At 41.4% G+C, this 27,335-nt stretch overlaps 1 protein-coding gene across 2 annotated transcripts in view; it reads left to right on the top strand.

Moving 5' to 3' along the window:
* FNDC3B (fibronectin type III domain containing 3B) overlaps nucleotides 1-27,335 on the top strand; it is a 280,111-nt gene that overhangs the window by 184,951 nt on the left and 67,825 nt on the right. For both annotated transcript variants that reach the window (XM_066601243.1, XM_066601235.1), the window contains exons 8-17: nucleotides 5,572-5,729; nucleotides 6,065-6,124; nucleotides 7,661-7,799; nucleotides 7,954-8,007; nucleotides 11,149-11,273; nucleotides 14,810-14,981; nucleotides 20,067-20,153; nucleotides 21,468-21,606; nucleotides 23,997-24,068; nucleotides 26,832-26,950. In XM_066601243.1, the coding sequence (XP_066457340.1) occupies nucleotides 5,572-5,729; nucleotides 6,065-6,124; nucleotides 7,661-7,799; nucleotides 7,954-8,007; nucleotides 11,149-11,273; nucleotides 14,810-14,981; nucleotides 20,067-20,153; nucleotides 21,468-21,606; nucleotides 23,997-24,068; nucleotides 26,832-26,950 (1,125 nt within the window). The remainder of the gene's footprint in view (nucleotides 1-5,571; nucleotides 5,730-6,064; nucleotides 6,125-7,660; nucleotides 7,800-7,953; nucleotides 8,008-11,148; nucleotides 11,274-14,809; nucleotides 14,982-20,066; nucleotides 20,154-21,467; nucleotides 21,607-23,996; nucleotides 24,069-26,831; nucleotides 26,951-27,335) is intronic.

A 27,335-nucleotide genomic window follows, 5' to 3' on the forward strand; every position in this document is an offset into this window, starting at 1 on the left:
AGCAGCATAGGCTAGTGTCTGAAACCCTGATTGTAGTGCTGGACCAGAAACCTTGTATTGGGCTGTAGTCTCTGTTAAATCAGTGTTTCTGTGCTGCCTTGATGTGGAGGAGCTGCAGGCTGTGAGCATGCCGTCCTTGGTCTATGGCTTTCTTCCTATTCTATTTATACATGACTACAGGCTGCTTGAATGGTATGGAGCACACTACCAGCCCTCAGTGTCCGTACAGCACAGGAACACTAATCTTATGAAAACCGCATGAGAGACAATAAGTGACCCAGCAATACTGTATAATCTGGGGTTCTGTCACTAGTTATGCTGCCCTCAGACAGGGCAACATAAATCCGTTAGGAGTTTCCCTTTAAAGGAGTTGTTCGACAATTAAAAGAAGTAGTACTAGATCATCACACTCAACCCATTTGTTTTGTTTTTTTTTGTTTTTTTTAAAGTGGCTCCTGGAAAAGGAAATACCTTTCTAAGATTGCCTGCACACAGCCAGGTCGGAGAATTCTCACAGGGGGATGCGACCCGTGCCCCGGTATTGACCTTATACTCACCTGTCCAGCGTCTTCTCTCTCTGCACTGCGATGTGTCGGCTGGCATACAGCCGCACATGCGCAGTGCAGAGCTGGCGCTTCAGAGGTGACGTTTCTGTGCGGGCCTCTGCGAGGCTTGCACAGAAATGGGACGTGCCGCAATTTATTTATCGCGCAAGTTTTCATGCGGTCAAATTGCATCAGTGTGCATAAGATTGCATTATCTAATGCAATCCTATGGCAGCTGGCACAGGCGGAAATTCTGCGGGAAATCCCGCCGTGGAATTTCCACCTATGCGCAGGAGGCGTAAATATTTTTTGTTACAAAAAGATGTAAGATCTATTATATGCAAATTACTGAACTCCCCCCAGGAGTTGAAAGAGAACACAATCCAGCTGTGCAGTCACTGCCCACAGAGGCCAGCACTAAAAACACAGAGAAAATTAGAAGAAATGTCCAGTTGTGCAAGATCAATAAATATCAAAGTTTTATTAACAATTCATTGGATATTCATAACACGCATGACGGGACACTGCTAAGAGTCTCTGATGATCCACCCAGGGTCATTAGGCATCCAATCTGCGATAACCGCTACTTAAATACCCTGGACAACTGTGTTAGGGGACTTTTACACGGGGCGATAGTCGCCTGAGTGATTATGGGCAGCTGGCGTCCTGTTGAAACACAAAACCCAACATGGTAAGTGAGCGTGCATTGCTCACTTGTCAGAGACACTTGGTTTTCAGCTCACCTAAAAAACAAGCAACTGTTAGCCTATGTAAACAGGCAGTTGTTCATGCAACAGCAATATCAAGAGCATTTTTTTTAAATGACCTTCCTATCCTGGGCTAACCGTTTTTTCCTGGATCAGAGGGGTAAAGGGGGTTGTATTACTTAAAGCTTTCCTTTAGTCTCGTACAGTTGCTGGTTTCTTGAACTGGTGATCCATCATGGTTATATTGCTAATCAAAGCACACTGTGTAGAGTAAAAGTACATTTACACACAGCGATTATTGCTCAAAGGCCATCTTTTGAGCGATAATCGTTGTGTGCGCACATTGTGCACTTTTTGTCCATCGCTGAGTTCAGCTCCGCATAAAATCCTCATCCCTGATAAAGACGGACCAACACCGAGTTCTCTGCGGGCAGCGCTGATAAGAGCTGATAACGTTCTTTCAGCTGCTGTCCCTCTGGAGAACAATAGTGATATATTTAGAGAACAGACCACCCGCTGTTCTTTAAATACATGCAAATAAAGCTACTTAGCTTATAATGGGCTGATTACCCATTAGTACCTATGCAAAATGATCACTCAAAATTCATCAGAAACTGACAGTTTTGAGTGATCATCTGTGTGTGTAAATGCACCTTTAGTCTGCCACTGCATTTTTAAATGCCCGCCTCTTGAAAGCGCTTTAAATCAGTGTCGGGATTGCAGAAAGAGCCCGGACAGCGCTGCTAGGTGAGTAATGTTTTGTTTTTGTTCTTTCTACACCTAGGGATGATTTTCAGAGAAGGGCTTATATTTAAAGCCCTTCTCCGAAAATCTCTGCGGGGGTTGCTTGCATACCATTGCTTTCAATAGAGCCGCCGGCACCAGCGCTGGCCCCATTAAAAGCAATGGGAGAACATCGTACTCCTTTGCCACAGCTGTGGCAGGGTGTGCCTTCATCTCCGCAGAAAGTCCCCTTGTCACTGAACACTGTGATAGTACTGTCAGTGTTCAGTGATGAGGGGACTCCCCACGAGGATTTTTTACGCGCAGCATGGACTTTCCTGGTGCACGGATGTCCTATCTTTTGCAGGTACGAGTACTTTGTGCCTGTAAAAGGAGGAAATATGAACAAACGATACGAAACCAATGGTTCTATCAGACGCGCTTTTTTTTTGTACTTATAGGGGCACCCAAAAAAAGCTTGACTGAGTTTGCCACAAGGCCTCCTGCTCATGGGCTGATTTGATTTGCGGAATCCGTGATCAGTACCCGAGCAAAAGTTCCGCAATTCAAGCCACCTATAGGAAAGCATAGTGTCCGCACCTCCATGCACACATGCGGATTTGTTTTATGTATTTTTGTGCGGAAAAAAAATCGCAGCATGCTCCTTTTTTCATTGCTGATGGGCTCCATTGATCTCGATGGAAGCAAGCAATCTGCAATGCATCTGCAATTCACTTGTTAATGCATTGCGGATTTGTAGGCGGATACCTCTCTGGTTGCTTGGAGACGAAGCAGGGAGGAGAGGGAAGGCAATGACTTTGGGCTTGCGTTTTTTTTTTGTTTGTTTTTTTTTTCCTGCATGGATGATCTGCAGTTCATCTGCGTACATACATGCGGAGAAAAAAAAAACCTATCCGCGATCACCAGTAAGCATTTGAAAATCTTTTCTGCACTCACTCGCCGGTCTTCCGCTGCAGAAATCCTCGTGTGCCAGGAACATTAAGCCTAAAAGAAAAAAAACAAAAAACTTGCCTTTACATGAACCACCACTCCAGCACCACTAGATGCATGGCTCTGGATGGTGTCTGTTTACAAAGCTGCAGTAATATGCCATATGATCACATAACTGCTCATGCACTGTCTATATAGACTTAAGAAGTGTGACTCGTGATTGGCTGCTGCAGTCATGGGTGAGTACAGCATGTCATTGGTGATGTCAACAGCAACTAGAAGGAAACTGCTTGACTGGCATCATAAGAGCAGCAGGAGTTTAAGAGGGGACTAGATGTCTTTTTAGGGCTCTATGATATTACAGGATATAGACATTAAATAACCAGTGGGGTTGTTGATCCGGGTCTTGGAGTCAGGTGGGAACTTTCAAATGTTGATCCTGGGATTATTCTGACTGCCATTATGGAGTAGGAAAGGATTTTTTTCCACCAAATGGAGTAAATTGGCTTCTGCCTCATTGGTTTCTTTTTTGCTTTCCTCTGGATCAACAAGGAGGGGAAGTGGAAACAGGCTGAACTGGATGGATATATGTCTTTTTTCCGCCTAACATACTATGTAACAGGAAAGTATTGGATTAGTGGTTTCATTATATAAGCAGCTAACTTACGATTTTCAGCCCAGAATATCGCTATAAAGGGAAACTCTGCTAAAAAAGTAAATCAAGATTTTATGTACATTTACATAGTAACAGAACATTTCCCCCAATATTGATCCAGGGGAAGGCAAAAATAATGAAATAGAAGCCAATTTTCCCAATTTAGCTCTAAATACTGTACAAGCTGTCATACTGCTTATAATATTGAACGTACACCAAGTCCAATAAAAGTTTTACACTTTGTTCTGCTGTGAACTTTTCGAGTGTCATTACCCAGAGGTATCTTTAACTGCAGAAGGCGAAGCTGATTGGGAAAAGTAAATGGGCTATAATTGGGGAGATATGTTGGATATTGTTTTGTACGTAAACAAGACGTCAAACCAATTAAATATTTCAGCAATCCTTTGTTTACTTTCGTCTTTCCTATTGAGACTCGGCTCCCTGTTTGCTGCTCCTCCTATTAGACATCATCTGTATTTTCTCTCTATAAATTATTCATGCTTCTATAATCACTTCATTAATGGACCTAAGATGACTTACACCTCCTCTGATGTGGAGTGGAGCGATGTTGATGAGGAACCTTTTTTTTACCTTCCATGTTTTGCTCCTGCACTTTGCAGAATATGTAGAATCTATATTTTCTTCAACATGAATGCACTTGTGTTTTCTATTTCATGCGAAGAATAGCCATATGTGGTATAGGTTTTAGGCCTTGTGCACAATATGCTATTCTGATCCATATGCTTGAACTGGAGACATGGGAAGGAAGGTTGGATTATTTGCAGTTAGCTACTTTTATGGCATCTCTAAATCTGCGATAAATCCAATGTAATTGCTACTCGGACATTTATAATAGGGACTTGGTAGAATGCTGACAAATATACAGGACGTATAGAGTACTACACACTAACAAACATCAAGAGGTGTTACAAAATGATGGATGCTGACAGACCTATACAGTATATGAGAAAGGAGTGGGTAAAGGCAGTTTCACATCAGCGCTCCAGCTCCACTTTCCTGCTCCATCTCAGGACAGAACTGAACAGCACCAAACAGACCTCATTGACTGTTCAGTTTCCGCTCAGCTGCCCAGCTTTTGGATGGAAGATGGCTGATACGATTTTCTAACCACCTAATGCAGACTGCTCTCTGATTGGCTAGTGCTGATCACATGAGCAGCTGTGGCCAATGAGAGCAGGGATAGTACATTGGTAGTCTAAGACTTCAAATGTCCTGTGTGTTTTAAATAGTCTGAAGATTGCATTGGTGATCTTGGACAGCTGAAAATGGGACCCAATGGATCAGAGGAACTGCAGAGAATGACAACTGCAGGTCATATACCTCCTCTGGTACCGGGACAGAATTTTGTGCTGAAACCGGAGATTTGCTCTAAGGTTTAACAGTCATTTTAAAGAATTTCTGACTTGTCCTATTGCCATTTTGGAAGTTTTATTCTGTAAAAGGCCAGGGGCTGAGACGACCCCACCAATCACTAAAACAAAGTAGGTGGAAGCACTCAGAAATGGGCTCATACATCCTCCACAGCTGAAGAGAGGCTCATAGACTCTTGCTGTCTGATAGGAGAACAGTATCCTCATTCTCCAAAATAAGCGGAGACCATGAGTATGTTGTATGAACTGTGTGATAGGAGCTGTCTAATCATCAGTAACTAGAATAGGAGTTTGTGTAACCGCCCCCATTTACAGGATCAGGGAGTGTGTGTGTGTGTGGCGGGGGGGGGGGGGGGGGGGGTGTGCTTACATTTATATAGCTTAATGAGTTGTTTATGCCATGAAAGTGGTGGGAAAATATCCGCCTATAATTCCTATTGAAAATTACTATAGATGAGTAAACTTCAAGGAAAATATATCTACATTTACTGAATGGTATGTATTGGTAGCACTGGAGATTGTAAGTGGTAACAAATTATAATAATAATTATTGGTCATGTCAAAAATAATGGGTGTTTTTATTTCCTTTTGTCTTCCAGGTCTCTAATATTCAGTCCAGAACAGCTTTAGTATCCTGGTCCCCCGCCAGTGGGTATCCAAGTGGAGACAAGTCCAGTAACGGCCTGTCCTATTCCTGTAGTTATGAGCTTGCTTTGTCAGACAAAGGGAGAGATGGGAAATATAAGATTGTTTACAGGTAATAAGCTGCAAGCTATATGGTAGCCAAGACCAGTATAGCATGCATGCATTTTATTTCTAGAGGTAATAAAGAGAATACTTTTAATGTGCATGAGAACACTGTGTACTCAATGAACTTTCATTCTGAGAACTAGCTATTCTCTGCAAACCAGCTGCAACCATGTAAAAGGTCTGTGCTGCCTGCAATATGTCACATACATTAGGAATATTTCCAGGTCTGACTCCATATCTCTCGTATCTTGTATTGATGATGATATCACAGCTGAGGGCACTAGCCTGTATTACCTTCATCCTTCCTCTCGCTCACTCTCAATGGGTAATTTGTCTCTGCAGTGGAGAAGAATTAGAGTGTCATTTGAAAGACCTCAGGCCGGCAACAGATTACCACGTCAGGTGAGTTATTGTCTTGTTGTTCTGGCACCTGAGCTGGGAAAGCGATAACAATGTCTATCACAATACATCGGTCATGTACAAAACGAAAAAGGAGAAATAACACTTTTTGATCTCGTGATCTTTTCAAAGTAATAGTGGCGTGTAAGCAGATCAGTTGTGAAAAGGCAAGCAGTTTTATATACACGTGATCAAGCACTGAGAGCCTGCAAATAGTAGTTTCAATGTTCCTCATCGTAAATCTATCATTCAGGACTTGCCACATACACACCCTGCTTACTCAGTTGTGGTCCGCTAAGAAAGTTTCAAAATATGTCCAATAACTTTTCCTACTTTGAGTTAGAGTTTTGCTACCATAATACAATCCGTACAGGGCTTTTTCCAGAAGATAAAAATGCTTTACCTATAGATGGCTTTTCATTGGGTTGCTTCAGATTCAGATATTCACACATAGTGGCCAAAACCTGTAGGAAAAATGAAAAAGTTTTGTAATCTAATTATTAATCTAATTTTCGTGCCCACCGTGTGCCGGTAGTCCCCACTGGACCTGCGTGCTCTCAGGTGTCAATGATGTTGCCATCGTAATGATATATCACATGTCCACTACTATTCACTTATGACGTCTAAAGACATTCTGATTGAAGGCTGTACAGCTCCGGTGTTGGAAGACGTCTGGCAGGGTATTCTTACTGTAGATTACTGGCCGCTCTGTTGTCGGGGGACCTCCCCAGCATGTCACATACTGCAGTACTGGCTCTAGCCAGCAGATGGCGCCATTGTATATTGGCAGAAAGAGAGAGCCCCCTAGGAAACCCTGAATACAAAATTGGATTGCAAAGGGTTAATACTTGAGAACTAGGTAACCCAACTAACATGCAGTAATTGTATTGGATGAACAGTATCAAATGCTTTAGAAAAATGTAAGCATATTACATCCAGGCTCTTTTACTACCCCGTAGAAGGCAACTAGATTGCTTTGGCTCAACGTCTTTTTCATAAAGTCATGCTGGTTGATCCTTAGGCCCTGTGCATTACTGGGGCGCAAGCTGCATTGCACGGGACAGGACACCGCATATTATATGTCTTATTCTCATGCAATAGTAGGACATGCAACAATTTTGCAAACTCAACGATAAAATTGCTCATGTGCATGAACCTATGCAAATGAATTTGTTATTTTCCCATGTGAGTCCCATCCATATCACAATCGGACATAAGTCGCTTGGGAATATCGCCCCTATGCATGAGGACTAAACAAGATCAGTAGATACGAAATGTGTTCATTATGGCAATATTTATATTGTCGTTGGATAAATATCTGTGAGATACATTTTTTGATGCACGGTGTTGGCGTCATGGAGCGTAACCTGGCATTGACAATTTAGTACCTAATTTTGTTTCATCTCGCAAATATTTTTTTCTTCTGACACCACTAAAGATTTTCTCTCTCGAATAGGTTTTGTCAGCAGTATATACAATGTGCCTACATGTCTGTTTAAGGTCACTTGTTTAACATGGTCTAACGTTCATCTGTCTTAGGGTCTATACAGCAAATAAATCTGTAAAAGGCTCGTGTTCAGAACCCATCACATTCACCACTCACAGCTGTGCACCAGAATGTCCCTTCCCACCTAAACTGTCCCACAGGACCAAAAGTTCACTAACACTACAGTGGAAGGTAATTCTCATCCATCTACTTGTCTGACTATATGATATACCTCACAACCCCAGTGTTCTCCCCCCTCCATGTCTCTTATAGTGTTTTACAATTTGGTTTGGTGTTATCAGCATGTGGTATATTGAATTAATAAAGTATTCTGCTGTTATTTCAGACTCCAGTTGATAATGGTTCAAAAGTCACCAGCTACCTTTTACAGTGGGATGAGGTAAGAATACATGCCTGAGCAGGAAAGGTATTAGGAATTCATCCGATATTTGCCCTTGTGCCCTTCTCGATTCATTACCAGACTCACGCTGATTTGCCACACCATGTGCATGCTTCTAAAAAGAGTTGCAGGACTATGGTGTTTCTCTGCTATAAAGTACTCACATTCATAAGCTATCAAGGCATACTAGTATTTCTGACTATTATAAAACTTGTATCCTGCACTTCTCACCAATTCATCCCTCTGCAGGCGCTCTCCCCAATTTTCTGAGCTGGTGAGAAGAAACTGCTGCTATGATGGCTCTATACACCACACATGGAGAAAACATCAGATTCTGCTTCCTAACTCTCTGTATCACACACACATTGAAAACAGCATCATTGAGGATGCTAGAGAAGTACTGAGTAGTGTAGTTATGATTCCAGTAGCTGTAAATCGCTTATTAGTTACCTGGTCTGTGAGATTCTTTACTTCTGTTTACCTCCTACTCTTCCCGCCCCCCTCCCATCGCCTCTCCTCTCCTCTCCATAGGCTTCTATAAGTACCATGAGTCATCACCCTTCTTCACTCCCTATGTTTTGTTTAGTTTTTTACTACAGACAGACCTCACTTGAGGACAAACAGTGGATAATTATATGGAAGGTAGACTCCTAGTAGCTAGCACTTAAGGCCCATTTACACACACCTATCTTTCAAAAGCTTGACAGATCAGCAATCGTTTTGCATAAAGTACTAATAGGCACTAATTGCTATTAAGGCCCATTTACACCAGCAGATGATCGCTCAAATGACAGTGAGTGATCATTTTGCATAAACTATTAAGTAGCTACTCAGCTATTAAGAGCAATTAAGTGTGCAAATGAAGCCTTCCCTGAATGCAGTTAATAGCTGGAGGACTATTATCTGTGTTCAGATTCTGTGTTCTCCAGGGGGAAACAATGCTATGAGCACTCCCTGTGGAGAACTGCTGATAAGGCTGACTGATTTTTAGGTTGGACTGAATTTAACAATCAGCTAGCAGTGCCCAAAAAGCACATGATGAACGCACATTTAGATGCAACAGTTATCGCTAAAACAATTGCTAATTAGCGATTTGTATTTTTTTCCCTGCAGATATGTGCTATGCAAGTCTTGTGCTAAAATATACATTTTCTTCTGATCAAAGTAAAATTGACCAGATATGGTGGCAGCCTTTCCCTTAAACTGGACCCGTCAGCTCTTTCTGTGTTAACAAATACTTGAATTCCCCATGATAAAACTGTTTTGGAGCATTTTTTTCGTAGGACACAATGCTATGCACTCCTCTGTTGTTCCTAGTTAGAGCCATGTTCTTGAACCATCTCTAATCAGTGCTAACAGAGGCAAAGTGTCCAGCGGCACACCTCCTTGGCAAGCAGTAATGGCCAGTTGTCAGTGTATTCATACATTTTAAGAAGGAATGTCACAATGTGCCACTCTTAGAGAAGATGCACCTGAAATATTGATTCATGGAGAATACAAGTCACGGAAATATCAGGAGTGTGGAGAGGTCCTCTTTAATTTAGAAATAGACATATTATAATTGTTATCTGACAGCTCTCTTTCACAACTCACTTCTGATCATGCTGAATTGGGAAGCTTTTCCTGTAAATGCATGGGAGATCAGGGGAATACGGTCAGCTCTCCCTATAGACACATGACTGTTGTTGAATCCTCTTGAAATTGTCATACCACTAACGATGTTTCATGCCAGCTTTAGATGTAATGTATGGGGGTAAACATGTGGATGTGACATCTCCAGGTGTTTGACCAACTTTACTGGATGAACACTTTTACCAAATATTTTTGGGATCAGTATAATGTTATTAAGTAGATAAGACTTTAAAACAAAGTCTGCAGACTCCTATGGGTGGGAGTAGAAAGTTTAATGTCCACTCTTTAGGTCCATAAGAATTGAGCAGATTTATGAGCTTTACACCTACTTATCAAATAAATCACGATTACTACCTGAAGTGAAGAAGAGATCAGTGGATATTTAAGCTGCGTAAAGCTCCTTGTTACAAAATAAAATCTTTGCCCTTTTTTCTTAGCTTTTTTGCTTTACTGGTTAGTTGGGTTTGCAACATAAAAAATACGAACTGTGTGGTGTAGTAAAAGCCAAGAGATGGGCCCCAAAGCCTCTCATCTGTTAGGCTCATTAGATAGAAACAGGATGTAAACACAGACAGTACACGGTCAACCGGTGAATGCAATAAGCATGAACGTAAACCTAGTTCAGAAGAGAGCAATCAATAACACAGCTTATGTTTTCTTCCCTTTTGCATGGTGGGCTTCTGTGCTCTCAAGAAAAGTTTTAAAGAGCTGGGGGTCACAAGAGGATTCACAAAAGCACAAAAAAAAAAAATATATATATATATCCATCTTTAACCAAATGCATATACAATAGCTCATACTAGTCATTTAATATGCAATATTACACTTGTTGCACAACAGTATAACATAGACCGGAAATAATGTCATTGCGCTTTTCTGCCCACACACAGTTGAATTGTTTCCTGAAGACTCCAGTGGCGTCTAGCTATGAATGGCGCAAGCTCTTGAACATGTTCGAAAGTCCAGAAAGTAAAGATAAACAAATTTGGCTACTGGGTAACTGGATGATATGCGAAGTATTTAAATATAATTTCAAATGGGGCCAAGGATAGTGGTAGGGGTCGCAAACAAAATTCTTGCCCAAAAGTGGGTCGCACCTTCAGAAAGTTTTGGAACCACTGCTCTAAAGACTGCACAAGCTTTGCACTCAGGGAGTACATTTTATTCACGGATGCAGATTTTCCTGTTCAAGAACAGATCGGAAACTATTTACCTTACAAAGGGAAAATTACTCCCACCACCATTTCATATTTCTTAACCCTTTCAATGACAAATGTATTTTTAATGTACAATCTGTCTTTATACTTTTGTATTTTATACTTTTGTGTGCCCCTTTGATTCAAGACATTTTATAAATACTACTGACTAGGTCCTAGGGACTGACCTTTTCAAATAGACGTTGGTTGATACTGAACGTAGCCATGATTAGACATAAATATATGAAATGCAAATTGAATAAGTGAAATGAACAATGAAATGAATAGGAGATGTTTTTTTCCTTTCATTCAGGGAAAACGAAATAGTGTGTTCAGAGAGTGTTACACGGGGAACCAAAGGCACTGTAAGCTGACAAAATTGTGCCCGGCAATGGGATATACATTTAGAGTATCAGCACGCAATGATATTGGGAAAAGGTAAGTGTATACATATGCCTGCTTTACCTTACTACCTATGTCTTCTCAAGTCAGTTGTATTTTGCATGTATCCCATGGTGTATAGTACTCTAGTAGCTAATAATTTCATCAAGATTTGTATTTTGATAATCAATATTAGAGGGTGGTGTTTTCTGGAACTTTAATATTCATGGGCTACAAGTATTTTATCAGCTGCAGCCCTACTGATCAGTGTAAGTCAAGAGAACAAGACTGAGCTGCAGCACCAGTCTCCGCCACAACTGTATGAGTGGTGCTGTGCTTGGATATACAATAAAGGGGATGTGACGCTCCGGCAGCTCCTTCATTTAGTTGATTAAGGGCACTCCTAGTTAGACCCCTATGATGCAATATTGATGACGTATCCTAGGACAGACTAATGGGAAGGTCCTAAAATATTTAAGTCCTGAAAGACCTCTTTTTAAAGTAATCCAGTTCAAAAGGTGCAGATGAGTGACCAGCAGGGCAGAGTCAGCCGTCCATAATGTTATAGGTCATGCATAAAGTTACAGACTGTCCATAAAAAAATTTTGGCCAGTGTTTGGAATGTAAAGCATGTGACTGATTTGTTTTTGAGAGACTGGGGTTGCTTTTGCAGATCCATACATGGGGCTGCATTTTAGGAGGTCCAGAACACCCATTTCCGTTAAAGGGGTTGTGTCCCGCACCGAAACGGGTTTTTTTTTTTTTTTTAACCCCCCCCCCCCCCAAAACAAACAGCACAGCGCTTACCTGAATCCCGGCGGTCCGGCGTCTTCATACTCACCTGCTGAAGATGGCCGCCGGGGTCTGCTCCCTCCGTGGACCGCAGCTCTTCTGTGCGGTCCATTGCCGATTCCAGCCTCCTGATTGGCTGGAATCGGCACGTGATGGGGCGGAGCTACACGGAGCCGGCATTCTGCACGAGCGGCTCCATTGAATACAGCAGAAGACCCGGACTGCGCAAGCGCGGCTAATTTGGCCATCGGAGGCCGAAAATTAGTCGGCACCATGGAGACGAGGACGCCAGCAACAAAGCAGGTAAGTATAAAACTTTTGATAACTTCTGTATGGCTCATAATTAATGCACAATGTACATTACAAAGTGCATTAATATGGCCATACAGAAGTGTATAGACCCACTTGCTGCCGCGGGACAACCCCTTTAACTTTGAGACCAGAAAACTGTATTCAACATAACTCTGCTAATCAGGAGGGATCCTGTTACTTTAGTAGCCACTCACAGACTCCAAACACACATTCAGGATCATAATGCATGAAATTACTGTTGGTATCTATGACACTAACTCTCCTGGTCAGTTCTTTGGCTCTTGACAATTACATTAAAGGGTAAAACACAAAGATATTTTGATGTAACATTCTTTTTGTTAAATAGCTTAAAAATAATGAAACCAATTAAAGGGTGGTAAATGGGATTTAAATAGTCCCGGTAAATTGGGCAGGTTTTAAAAGTTATGTAAAGGCGGCCTCCTTGCATGACTGGCTAAAGGATTAGAAATAATTGGCAAGTAAAAGGTTTTCCTGACACTGTGTTGGTGTTTGAAAAAATGTAAAACTTAGGTCATGGAAGTTTAATTAAGGGATAGTTGTGAACAATCAGAACTCATTTTCAGAGCTGTCTGGAGAGCAATCCGATAAGGAAAGCCAACTCTGAAGGCTTTTTCTGTGTTATGAAAATAGGTTATTTTGACTGCATTGCATGAACATGCCAGAAATCAAGGTAAATGAAAGACTTGACTGTAGCACTGAATTCTTTAGGCCTGGCTTGCAAGGCGACATATCATATACATTAGTTTGGGCGGTTGACTAGCAATACGTATCACCACTGCTGTATACCCATGCTCCAGTAGCAGTCCAGTAGTGTCTCTAGCATTAGCTGTATTTTATGTGTCCAGCATTTTCTGGAAGAGGGTCCCCAAGGCTGTATGTAGCATGGATCATAAGTTATTAAAGGGATTATTTTATTATTTAGTTGCTGTTTGGTAGAGGATAAAGAGTGGGTATGAGAACAAGCTCAAGGAGATAGAATTAGATGGCATTTATTTTAAAAAATGATGGTAGTACTGTCACCTGGGGTTTCACTTTAGAAGGACACACCATCAACACTTAAAGGAGTTGTCCCGCAATTAAACATTAAATTCCTCTTTTGGATCATGTGAAATATAACATATTTTTCAATTGGAATCATTTCAAGCTTTACTCGGGGAAAGCTTTGTAATTTCCCTGGGGTGCAATTGCCATAGAGAGCATGTTAGGGCCGTTGACATACTTGCTGATCACTACATTGCTGAGATTTTGGCTCCACTTCAGTCCTCCATTTTTTCACGTGACTATCATTTGGACTAGCTGTATGCTATGACATCTTCTGTGTCCCAGAAGTGACTCTCCTCTATTTATTACTATAAGAGCTGAATTTAACTAAAAGTTTCTCTGGTGTGTCCTTTAAACAAAAATGCTCCTTCGTCTAGGTATTGCATTTATATGCTTGCTATAGCCCCCCCTAGTGTTCCTTTGATTTTCTTTCAGAACATCCACCTAATGTGTTCAGTATTGGAGGTCACACACGCTCAGTCCCACCTGTATCTTGTATACAGGCAGGGGAGTGATTCTCGCTATCGTGCAGTTAGCTAATAAGAATCCGCGCACAAGAAGAGACTTAAGCCCCATTTACACACACACAATCACAGAAAATGGCCATATACTTACACTTATCTGCCCTCCTTAGTCAGTATCCCCTCAACATGCAGGTAGCAGACTACCAAATGAGGGAGCTAATTACACCTGTGAGGGACACCGATGAGACAGCCACTCACACAGCCTCTTAATATAGAGGGGGGTGGCTGCTTGGTGTATACTCCCACACAGAGTGGATATCCAATTTGTATAAACAATCCAATTTCTTAGTAAACTCATCAGGTACGACAGGCAGCAGCTTCATTATGTTGAACATGCCCCATTGTGGATTGCATGGGCTATTGTGCGTATATGATCATGATCAGGGCAACGGCTGCTATACACAGAAGGACAGAGCTCAGAGAACCCCCTAATCTCCACCACTTAGGTCTTTGCATGCCATGATCTGCACTAATTATGGCATGCAAAACTTGAGTTGATGCTACATACCTAAGCACTCTCAGTAAATCACTTCACAGGGAACCCTTGTGATTTCTTCCGGACCATTAAAACCTCATAGATCTACATCAAGTGAGAACTGTATTTTGAGCATCACTGTTGCAGAAAATAATCTGAGTAAATAGGAAACATCCAAATATTAGTCACAGAGGTAGAAGAGGAGGATCTGTGAGAGTGGGAATAATATAGTCGGTTTCTTGTTCTCATTGCTTAACTTGTCTGGATGAGGTGTCCTCTCATGACTGGTTAGTTTGTAAGAGGAGATTTCACTTAATGTCCCCTGCTTGCAGTGTTGAGTAAACCACCATAATTAAATAAATGTTTGATTTAATTAAGAAATGCATAGTAACAACAAACTCATTCATGTGTCTCTTGTCTATTCATAGTGAGTACAGCCAAGAGGTTGTGTACTACACATCAGGCAATATCCCTCCTACACCCACAGCACCAAAGCTTATTCGAGCTGGAATTACATGGATAAGTCTCCACTGGACGAGGCCAGAGGGATGTTTTCCAGAAGAGGTGATTTCATACACGCTGGAGATTCAGGAGGATACCGTACGTTTTAAGTGCTCGCCTTTTCTTGTTTTTCATGTTGAAGCAATGAATGATTTAGAAAAGTCTAGTAGAGGCAATATATGTCAGTGCCTCTTGGTGTAAAGAGAATTACCCATCAAACTGCCTGTACTGGCTTGTGTACCTATGAGGCTGAAGAGCAGAAGTGTTTAAGAGCCTCAAAAAAATGTATACCATCCAGTGTCTTATTTTCTAGTTCTGTTGCAATAAAAGCCAACAGGCAGATGGGTAAAAACGTGTGTGTGTGTGTGTGTGTGTGTGTGTGTGTGTATATATATATCATACGTTTTACTTTCCTGCCCATTGGAGATATATACATACATGCAGAAATTAACACTGTACGGTATAAATTCCTTATATATATGCATATATACATCCACTTACCACAGCAGTAATTTGTCAGGTATTTGAATCAGTATCTGTACATTGGAACCAGGAATGGAGGTGAGGAAATTAAAACTTAGGACTCTGGCACGACCTATAGGTAATAAAAAGTAGTGGAGAGCAGCACAACCTTTTGTAGATAGAGAGTGGATAAGCGCCTGGTGCACGGTATATAGATAATAGTCGATCACAGGTTTTTTGCCAATAAGGTGTAAAAAGTGTAGAATCCAAAGATACTTTATTTTTTGATATTAGAGCCAGCAATGTAAAGTGTTTTCAGATTTGCAGACCTCTTCATCAGACAGCTACTGTGTTTCCCCAAAAATAAGGCACGGTCTTATATTAATTTTTGCCCCAAAAGAGGCATAGTGTCTAATTTTCCTGCGTAGTCTTCAGCGGTGAGCGAGCATTCTCTTCCTGGTAATGAGGCTTGAATACTCCACCTCCAGTATGAGATTGCTGTGATTGGCTCACGAGTACCATGGCTCAGCCAATCAGAGCCGGTGCTCAATGAATCAATCACAGCTATTCAATGATGTCATTCACTGGCTGTGATTGGTATGGAAAACAAATCGCAGTATGCTCCATTTTGCTGCGCATCCTGCACAAACGGCTTCTATTGAAGTCAATGGAAGCTGTCCGATTTGCGGCACACCCGCAGCTGACACCCGCAGATCCCCGGGAAAGCAGGGGTTCAAAAAAAATGTACTACACATCCACAGTACAGAAGAAAGAAGATCCGGACGTGGAGGCAGAAGACTCAGACAGGTCCGCAGAAGACCCACACAGGTAATAAAAGAGTGTCTTTGGACGCAGCAGGGTCGGATCTCGCTGCAGGCTCCCGCGTGTGGAATTCGACCCGCCCATGGACATGAGGCCTAAATAAAACCAGGAATGGAAAATACATTGCCAAAAAGTATAATGGATTTGCAGCCTTTTTATGATATGAACCCGCTCTTTGAGGTGGAGGTGGCTGGACGTAGTGAGGGCCTGGATGTGCGGTTTGATAGACTGTTCTGAAATAAATGTTACCCAGAGACAGCAAACCACAAAATTAAATTTCTATGAAACAGTTCACCATCGTCCAGACATCTCCAGTACATTTGCAGGTTCACGGACTGAATCACCATGTTGGCCTTGGGCATAGGTAAACAGGACATATGACTCCAGTACTCCAATGTGAAATTAAAATCAAAAACTTTTCCAAGATTAAAAAAAAAAGTATGGAGTGAATATAGAAGTTATTCTGTATATACGGACCCTGCTATGACTAAGGCCTTAGTCAGACGGGCGTTTTTAGCCGCGATTTGCGCATGCGTCCGGCGATTTTATAAAACCATTGCTTTGCAATGGTATCGGACACATGAGCGCTTTTTATGCGCTCGTCCGATAAATTATAGAACAGAAATCGCTGATCGCACCTATCTGCGATCTGTGATTCCTGTTCTCTTCTGTATATGCGCTCAATGGGGCCGGCGGTAGCAGCGCCGACCCCATTGAGAACATATAGAAGACAAATCATTCTTCTCTGCCACAGCTGTAACAGCTGTGGCAGAGAAGAACGATGTTTGCCCATTGAATCCAATGGAGCCGGCAATACAGCCGCTCCATTGAAAGCAATGGGCTGCCGGCGTGCGCGGGGTGAATTGTCGGGAAGGGCTTAAATATATAAGCCCTTCCCTGCAATTTATCCTAAAATGTGTTAAAATAAAAAAAAATTATATACTCACCTTTCCGCTGCAGCCGGAGTCCAGCCGCGGCCGCTGTCAGTTCTCCTGAACTGCTTCTCGGCACTATTCAGCCGGCGGGGCTTTAAAATCCCCGCCTGCTGAATGATCTGCCTCTGATTGGTCACAGCCCTGACCAATCAGAGGCAGGTTTCACTCACACACCCATTCATGAATTCATGAATGGGTGAGTGACTGCTGCCTCTCAGCGCTGAGCCAATCAGGGGCAGGTCTGACTCACATCCATTCATGAATTCATGAATGGGTGTGAGTGAGACATGCCTCTGATTGGCTCAGCGCTGAGCCAATCAGGGGGCAGGTCTGACTCACACCCCCTTCACACCCACTGCAGGACGGCCTCGCGGAGCTCCGGCTGCCGGGAGAAGGTGAGTATATATATATTTTTTTATTTTTACACCTTTTAGGATGAATTGCAGGGAAGGGCTTATATATTTAAGCCCTTCCCGACAATTCATCCCGGGCTCGCCCGCAGCGCATTGCTTTAAATGGAGCCGGCTCTATTGCCGTCTCCATTGAATGCAATGCGCTGGACAGCTCCGGCCCGTTTCTAATGAAACGCGGCTAGGAGCAGATTTTCGGGCGATTTGCGGGCGACTTGCGCGCAGCGGTCACGCGATTTGCGGATGCGCATCCGTCATGCGATCGCAAATCGCGTGAAAAAACGCCCGTGTGACTAAGGCCTAAGACTCACTCGAGGTGAAGAACGTTCAGCAAATATTTTGCTTTTTAAATGTTGGACTAAAGTTTTTTTTGTTTTTATTTTCAACTTTGGGTTCTAGAGTCGCCCCCTTCTTATGTCCTGTTTACCCCAAGACAATGTTGGACTTGTGAGTGTTAGAGCGTGAAAACTGTGGACGTCTTAATTACTGGTATGATTGATAGTTCTGGTGGTAAGGAATTGCATGAGATGGGGAAAGATGTAATAAGACCTGTATCTAGGTTACCTTGCGTCCAGCCGGTGTGTTCTTCAGCGTCCTCCTCTTCGTACTATATTAAGTAATGCTACTCTAGTCTTATTAGCGTATAGTGTACCAAGCAAGTACTCAGCATAAATGAGTACACCCTCTTTAAACCAAAAGATAGGTTTCTATCTCTTAATGATCGCCATTAAAGTTCAGGATGACAAACTTGTAGTTTATTGCACATTATGCTTAATGAGAACATAAAAATATATAATTAATATCGTCGGAATGACTAAAGTAAGCAACTTTGCTGTAATCCATGGTTGTAAAAGTAAGTATACTCTTCATTAAATGTTACAAATAAGCAACATAATAGCACTTAGTACGTCTTCTGTTAATTTTAACTATAGCATTGTACTTTCCATTCTTGGCTTGGACTGTACACATTCAGAACATACTGTCACATCTATTGTGTTCCACAGCTGAAGAATGACCTTAACTCCCTTCATGGTTGATGGGAAGTGCTGCACTTTCTCAATAGTCTTGAGCTCAGGGGACTTATCCAACGCACTTTCACCTTCTTCTTTAAGAATGTAGCATTAGCCTTGGAGGAATGTTTGGAGTCATTGTCATGTAAAAAAAAAAATGCTCAGTGACCCAGGGTGTGCAGCGAGGATCACATCTTCTCTTTCTGAGAATGCATGATGGATCGATGGAGCTTCATTCTAACACTTCTAGCACTCAAAGATGCCCATTTAAAGCTACTTTTTGGACACAATTCTGGACAGGACAGGAATGGGGGTATATTACCTGCAGTTGTTCCTCTATGGTGTTCCTCCAATGGCTGCAGCAGTTGCCCGAGCAACTAGTTTCCATTGGTCATGGGTTTGAGTCAATCAGCTGCTGTTACCAGCTGTCTCCCAAAACCATCCAGAGCAGGGCAAGAGGTTAAGTAATCACAAATTTGGTGGGAAAGCTCTTACCAAAGGGCAGCTCAGTCCTAATGATTAAAATCCCATGAATTTCAGATGGTGTTGCCATATTTTTGTCCACCCCTTATATGTATGTGTATATTGTCCTTACCACTGCCATATTTCACTGTGGGGACTAAACATTTCTCACAGTACTCTTTAGTTAGAAAGCAGCCTTACTTTTGTCTCTTCCGACCAGAGTATGGATTACCAAAAATGTTGTAATTTAACAAGATGAGCCTTGGCCAAAAGGTAAACGGGCTTGCGTGTGCTTTGACTTTAGCAATATCTTTCTGCGTAGGCAATAGCAATGCCTTTCACTTCTATGCAGGGTTCTTCTTAGTGTGTGCAATGAAACTGTAACTGCAGCCTGACTTGGCAGATTTTACGAGGTGTGAGGCACTTGCTCGGTGATTCGTTTGTACTTTTCTCAAATTCTTTCATCAGAAGGTGCAAGTACCGTTATACAGCGAGGGCCTGAAGGTTTCACTGAGCTTGTTATAAGCCCATCTTTTTGAATATCTGGATTTTTTATCTGGTGTTCGGACCTAATAACAGTGACTTCCTAATCGTTGTGTGCTAGTACTTGTGTATTTTTTTGTGCAATTGAATAATTTGTTCTCAAGACAGTTCATTCCCAAATGGTGCCATTGTTATTGGCATTAAACCTGGAAGTGAGTCAGTAGGTCAATGGGGTTGTCTAGCGGAAAAACAGATTTTGGCACCTTCTCAGCATAGTATAAGAACATAAAAAAAGACATATTCAGCTCACCTAATCTCCTACCGCTCCCGTTCTGACAGTTATCAGAGTGCTACCAGCCTGATGAAGAAGGCTAAGTAGCCTCGAAAACTTGCAAATATGACTTTCCTGGTTAGCCTATAAAGGTATCCCCTCTGTGATACTTTTGTCTTTTCTTTATACAAGTGAATTTCGCATCTCATAGATTTTCTGACTAACGCTATTTTTGCTCTACATTTAATATAACTTTATAATGTGTAGTTAGATACATTTCATTTGGTACAGTAAAGCTTCTCATATCGTTCCCTATGTTATCTTTTTAGGACAGTGTATTTCAACCTACATACACTGGAGAAGAATTAACATGTACTGTGAATAATCTCCAAAGAAGCACACAATACAAATTTAGGGTGAGTGTTCTAGAAGAGTCCTGAATTGCTGGCCTACCACCAGATGGCGCTGTTTGGTATAGTTTCTTGGTATTGCGTCGTTTTTTGGTATTGTCTTGTTTTCCTGTCTTTTATGTGATTCTTCATTTGTGAAATCCAGTAGCATGGCTGTGCCTATTTATTTTATGTCGAGGTTTTGTTCATTTGTGTTCTATCTATTGTACACCTTAAAAAAATGTAATACAGAAAATAAGCTATCTGATGCAATATGTTGGAGATAGTCATTTAGAATAAGGCATTGTTATGTGTAGACCTCTATTAAGCGGGAAGGAAACTTTCAGGAAAAGGAGTTTTGCCATATCTTGTATCAGGGCATCGCGCTTTATCTTGCATGTGTTTTTCTTTTTTTTTTCTTCCCAGAATAATGTGGCTAAAAAATTGCAGACTGACATTCTATAATAAGTGTACAGAGATCATACGGGGCCTGTTTAATAGCATATCTAGTATAGTAAGAAGGGATTAATAACTATGATGAGGACAATTTTACTTGAGGCCTATTTACACACAAAGAATCTTTCAAACGATTGAAAGTTTTAGCGCTCTTTTTGCATAAAGTGTTAACCCTTTTCCAATCCAATTTGTATCCTTGTTTTTTCTGCTGTTATACAATGGCGCTATCTTCTGGCTAAAGCCAGTACTGCATGAGGTGACACGTAGGATAGGCTCCGACAGCATAGGGGCTGGCAATATACAGTATGAGAACCCGGACGGACGTCTTCCAACATCTGAGCTGTACAGCCTTAAATCAGAATGTCTTTAGACCTCAGACAGTGGATTGGAAAGGGTTAATGGCCACTGATGGCTATTAACACTTTATCATCTTCATTTGCATGTAAATGGGCCCCCTGAAGCTGTTTGCTGAGCCCAGCTTGTAATTAATCACATGCCAAGCTGTGCGCACAGCTGCATTGTTCTCGGTATGGGTGCCCGCAGAATACAATGCTAACTGCCAGCTCTCTGCGGCTGATAACAGTCTGCGGTCTACTGACAGATAAAGCAAACTGCTTTATCTCCAGTAGCTAAATGATGGATTATAAGTTTACCTTAAAATCATCGTTCAAATGAAAAGTGCCCGATGACTGCACTTATACGTAACGATTATTGCTTAAATTGGGTCATTTGAACGAATTTTGAGTGATAATCGTTGCATGTAAATGGGTCTCTAGGACAGTTGACCATTAATAGCCCCCTTTTATATCAGAAATGCTTTTCTTTGTAGCGTTTACAGTTATTGATTAAATGTTCAATCTTATTCTGTCAATGTCTTTACTACAGCTTATTGCCTCAAATATTGAAGGAAGTAGCAGTCCGAGTGAAATATTGGTCTGCACTACAAGTCCGGACCGGCCAGGTCCTCCATCTCGACCTGTAGTTACAGGTGCAATCGCTGCACATGGCTTTACTGTTCAGTGGGGTGAGTACAGTATAGACATCTAATTCCCATAATTGTCTACATACCGTGCTACAGATTGACTTTTTCTGGTATTTTGCAAGCTGGATGTCATTGTACGCAAGACTTTAATGTATACGGTACTTCAAAACAGCAGTGCACACTAGAAACCCTGAAGAGTTATTGTCTTAATATGGAGCAATTGTGAAACTCTTTGCTTCCATACGAAAAATGTAACCGCGCACAGAGATAAAGACGGATGTAGAATTTTAATAAATGTTGTAACTGGAAAACATCAACTGAAATGAATGAAATGGAATCTCATTCATATTCAGACACACCACCCTTATCACGCTCGCTGATAAGAGACCCGCTGTCTCTCCTGACAGTGCTGTGCTTAGCAGTTGGGGATGTTAATAAAGAGCTCCATATAGAGACGAGCAGAACATTGTTTGTATGTAGTAATATATTCTGAATATAAGGGCGTTGTGATGAAATTATTTATTATGGATGGACAGAAGAGGAGTTCGCTGCATGGAGTTGGATCTTAATTTTATTCAGCCTACATTGAACTACTAAAATTAATAGGGTATTGTGGGGCGGGGGTCTGTTTTTTCAGTTTTCACTGAAATTGCACTTGGCTATTTCTATCGGCTCCACTGAAATGAATGGAGCGACATCGCCTCGGAGCATTCAGTGTATAATGCACTCTAGTCGGTGCAGCAGTGACTGGCAGTGGGGCAAACTGGACCTTCTGTTCTTGAGATCGGTGGGGGTCCCAGCAGTCAGACACCCCCCCCCCCCCCCACTAACTCAGTATTCACCTAGCCAGTGGATGAGTGTAAACTGAAAATATCACCCCTCTCTGGAATACCCCTTTAATGCGGCAGGTAGGGGTGTAACAGGTAGCCATGAACAGCCCCATTCTATCATGACCACCTTCATCAACTAGTGTATTTAGGATGAGAAAATCCTCTGAAATATTTTAGCTTGTCAGTATTTTTATACAAAATGAAATGCCTTCTCTTTAAAGGGGGTTTCCTAGCAAATCTATTCATGACCTACCTTCAGAATAGGTCATCAATAGTTAATCATTGAGGACTCGCCACTCGGGATCAGTGCAGCAGACCAGATGTCGTCATTGGAGTCAGGACAGGATGTGCCATAGCGGGCTTCACTCCCATTGAAATCGATGAAAGCTGAAGCCAGTTATTACACTTATAGCGCTTTCGCCTCTGTCAACAGATAGGTCGTCGGAAGCTGATCATGGGGGGTCACTATCCCAGCGGCCCTTGTGAACAGCTGATCAGTACTTCTATAGAACTCTATGTGGGCAGTCTTCTGCTGCCTGGAGGAGCCAAAAAACTGCAAAGATAGCCAAAGGAGCACAACGCTCATGTGAATGCGGCAGCCCCCTCATTTTAACAATTAGCACGGATCTCAGCAGTGGAACCCCCACTGATCAAAACTTTTGACATGTTTCTCTGATATGTCAAAAGTTTCTGAAAAGTGTAGTTCCTCTTTTGATACGTTTTGTGATCTGCTGCTGGCCACGTGCCCTCCCACTAAACATCTACCCTTTTTCGATGCTTTTCAAAATTGTCAAGAGACTTAAAAGAATTTTAGCTCAAAAATGGCTTGAGTCAAAATTTGCAATGTTTTCTTTAAGCCAAGGTACTGGCACAACACCCTTTTAACCCTTTCCAATCCACTGTCTGACCTCTGAAGACATTAGGATTTAAGGCTGTACAGCTCTGATGTTTGAAGACATCCGTCGGGGTTCTCTTATTGTATATTGCCAGCCTCTCTGCTGTCTGAGCCTATCCAACGTGTCACCTCATGTAGTACTGGCTTTAGCCAGCAGATAGTGCCATTGTATAACGGCAGAAAAAGAGTAAGCCCCCTAGGAAAACCAGGATACAAATTGGATTGGAAAGGGTAAAAGTACCACCTTAATCTTTAGTAAGCATATAGTAGGCGCTGAATAAAAAGGTTTCCAAGGTATTGAGTCTTTGCGCATAAAGTGAGCTGTCCATATTTCTTAATCATGTTTGTCGTTCCACAATGTAGTTCTGCATCTAATTTCCTAATCCAATACGTACTGTTGGGCCATAGGCCCCAATACTGATCCCTGTTATACGACCTTGACATTTCTGATGATAAACTAGTTGTGCTGCTGTTCAATAGTATCAAGCTGGAACAAAACGCACTCAACCAACAGGTCCCCTGTAGTCATCCATGCCTTTTTTACTTCTAAAAACTTTTCAGGCGTGACCTCGGTAAGAGAACATTGGTTTGCCAAAAATGAATTGATTTGACAACTTGGTAGTATAATGTAAAAGCCTAAACAACAAAAGGAGAAAGATGAATGCAATGTTTCATACTGTCACTTCACATGGTGATGTTTCTTCTAGATGCTCCTGAGGACAATGGAGGCTCAGAAATACTGAAATACCTGTTGGAGATCTCCGAAGGGACTTGTGAAGGTTTGTCATTTGACAAAAAATGCATTTATATTGAAGTGTGTCTTTTATATGCATAGAAACAAAACCAACTTGATAGAGCAGCCGTCATTATTCTGCGACTGTTAGTCTTGAGACAGATGTTTATTTTTCCTTTGATCTAATAAATGTTGGCCAGAGCAAGGAACTGTGAGATCCACAAATTAACATACGACATTACTCCCTTCAGCTCCCTGACCAAAAGCCATTTTAGACACAACGATTATCGCTCAAAAGCCGTGTCTTGAGCAATAATCGTTGCTTCTAAACGCATGGCCATCATGCTCTGTTCATGCACTATTCGTTCATCGGTGATTTCTAGCAATGACTCTTATCAGCACTCCACGCTGATTTTCTCAGCGGTCAGCGCTGATAGTATTCTTTCAGCTAGTATTCCACTGGCAGTTCTCAGTGGGACAGCAGCTGAAAGCTCCGAGAACAATGCAGCTCTTTGCATATACAAAACAGCTGCTTTGTTCTCAGAGCTGTCAGTGATGTCCCGCTCCGCTGCATTAACTCTTAAGTAGCTAATTAGCTGCTTAGAGTTATGCAAAGATGATCGCTCAAAACTGTCACTCAAACTGTCGTTTGAGCGAATTTTGAGCGATCATCGTTCCGTGTAAATGGGCCTTAACAAATCATCTTTATTGATATTTATCTGCTGTTCTTTTTTTTATATGTTAGATAATGTGTCACAGATAATAGCGGTTGACTGCTTCGATGTAAAATGTGGTCATTTTATGTCATGCCACTGGATAGGCTTTTAGTAATTTCTTTATTTCTTGGTTTTATCTGGAGAGATTTACAGCAGGAGAATATCTCACTAGAATATCTAAGTTCACCATGTGAAAGCTGCTATGGAAAATCTTTGGCCGGTTGTTGGCCAAAGGACTTAAACATTGATGCCCATTCGGAGACCACTTCTAAACAACCCAGTGAAGAGATTGGGAGTATTGTTTACATGGGCCATCAACAGAGTTCTTGAAGTCCCTTTAATTTCTGTGTATCCGTAATGGAAAAAGGTTTGAACTGGTCCAAATACATTTTCAGCTAATCCGATTTCATTCAACTGGAACCTAGTCTGTTGCCACAAGAGATGCTCCAGCTAATGCTCTTTAATGCAAAATCTGATTGAAAGAAATCCAGTGGTTACACAAAATCTTTTTTTTCCCCAAAAAATACACCCTTACATTTTGTATCTACCTCTTCTATAGCAATGCAAAAATCTCTTATTTATAAGCAAAACAAATGTAAAAATATTTTTAAATAAATTGGATTCAAAATCCTAAAGACACAAAATTTTACGAACACCAAAAAGTACACAGGCTATAAAATATAGTAGTTCAGGCTTAAAAATCAGGTTGATCTAGCAACTGACAAACAAGCTATGTATATTCCTTTTCATTCATTAATGTGAAATCTCCAGAAACGAGTGTCTAATGTTAGTGAGCGCTGCACAAACACATGAGCCACAGTGTAGAGTCCGAATAGAAGACTGCCGTAGAGTCACTTCCTACCAATTACATTGCTAAGATTGCTTGTGCAGTGCTAATGGTTTCCAAGAAACAGCTTGTCAGAACTTATTCTGTTCTCTCTTGCCGTTTGACTTCAAGGAAAGTAAAATTAGATGTAAACTCAGTAGATCTACAAGATGCACACCAGCCCTTACATTAAGTGCACAGTAAGCCCATGCTGTCACATAGTGTGTTAAACTAATGACTATGACAGATGGCAACTTAGCCTTTATTTCTAATTCACTTCCGTTTACACTAGTATCTTAATAAGTGTCAGCTGCATTAAAGAAACTGTTCATGCAACCGATTTTCACTGATTTCAGTGCAGAATCTCTGCGTAATCCATGCTAAAGTCCACGTGTTCTCCGCTTTCAATCCGCGCTTTAGTTCATACAGCGCACAATTTCCTGTGCACATATTTCAACTTCTTGACATGGAAACTATGGCGGGTAGCCACATGCTGATTAGCCCTATTAATCTCTTCAGTGGCAAGTTTATTATTACCATTGTATGGCAGGGAAATCTCCGGGGCTTGCTGCACTGACCATGCAGTAAAAACCCTGGAAGATTTCAGATGACAGCTCCGTGCTCTGCACATTTCAGCACTAGAGCTGTCCACGGAAATCTTCCAGGGTTGAACTGCATGGTCAGTGCAGCAAGTCCCAGAGATTTCCCGGGCATGCCATTTAAAGGGGTTAAATGGGGCTAATCCTTGTGCAGATTCTGCGGCATGTCAAAATGCTAACCCATGGCAGAAATTTAAGGGTCAGCCTCAGATTTCTGTCATGGATTCTGTGTCAATTTTTTCCACTGGGAAAATCTGTCGTGTGAACTTGGCCAAATATTAAAATAATGTCCTATGGTGAGATTTGAAGCTTTGACTGGCTTCATTCATTATATGAAAGACTGATCTTAGCAAATTGTAATAAAACAATTGAAAATAAGATGCTAGCCATGAATGGAGATGGATCAACAGAATTCTGTACTTCTAGCATTAAGAGGGCGCTTCATAAGCCATTTGTCAGTCTGTACTTCATCTCATCAATCAAAGGTTTCCTTTTAGCGTTAACAAAATTTTCCAAAGTAGATTACATTGCAGCCTCTTAAAAGAAAATGCACCCATTTCATTCTTTGTTTCTCATTGTTTTCATGTTTTCAAGTTCTTGACTTTCTATGAAGTCCTATTGAAAAGCAGAATGTTTAGAATTATAATAATGGCCATGCTTTTTTACAGCAACACAATGGAAGGTGGCATATAGTGGGTCTGCAACAGAATATACCTGTAATGACTTGAAACCAGGCACTTTATACAAACTCCGCGTGTGCTCCATCAGCACAGGAGGGCACAGTCAGGTATGTACAGTAGAGATTTGATTTTAGCAGTAGTGAAAATATCATTCCAAGTCTAAAAACTGTTGAAAGTAGATTTGTTGCAATGTGCAAGTTTTCTTAAGTATTTGGTGGAAAACTGCTTCATTAATTTGTGGCTGCTTTAAGGTCAAATCACATTGGATGTTGACAAAAGGAAATTTTGTGTTATTAACTAGAGATAGACTATGCATATGGGTGTAGCCACCCAGGATTAGGAGCTCATTAGTTGTAATATGGATAAGAAATGGCTGCTTGTCTCTTATGTGCTATCATTTTGTGTAGCCTAAGGAAGTATCTCCAAAATAACTCGGCAGAGCAAATATTATCATCATTGCAGAGATACTTACTGCTGATTGATTTTTATATA

Source organism: Eleutherodactylus coqui, chromosome 1, assembly GCF_035609145.1.
Source record: "Eleutherodactylus coqui strain aEleCoq1 chromosome 1, aEleCoq1.hap1, whole genome shotgun sequence".
Taxonomy (NCBI): Eukaryota; Metazoa; Chordata; class Amphibia; order Anura; family Eleutherodactylidae; genus Eleutherodactylus; species Eleutherodactylus coqui.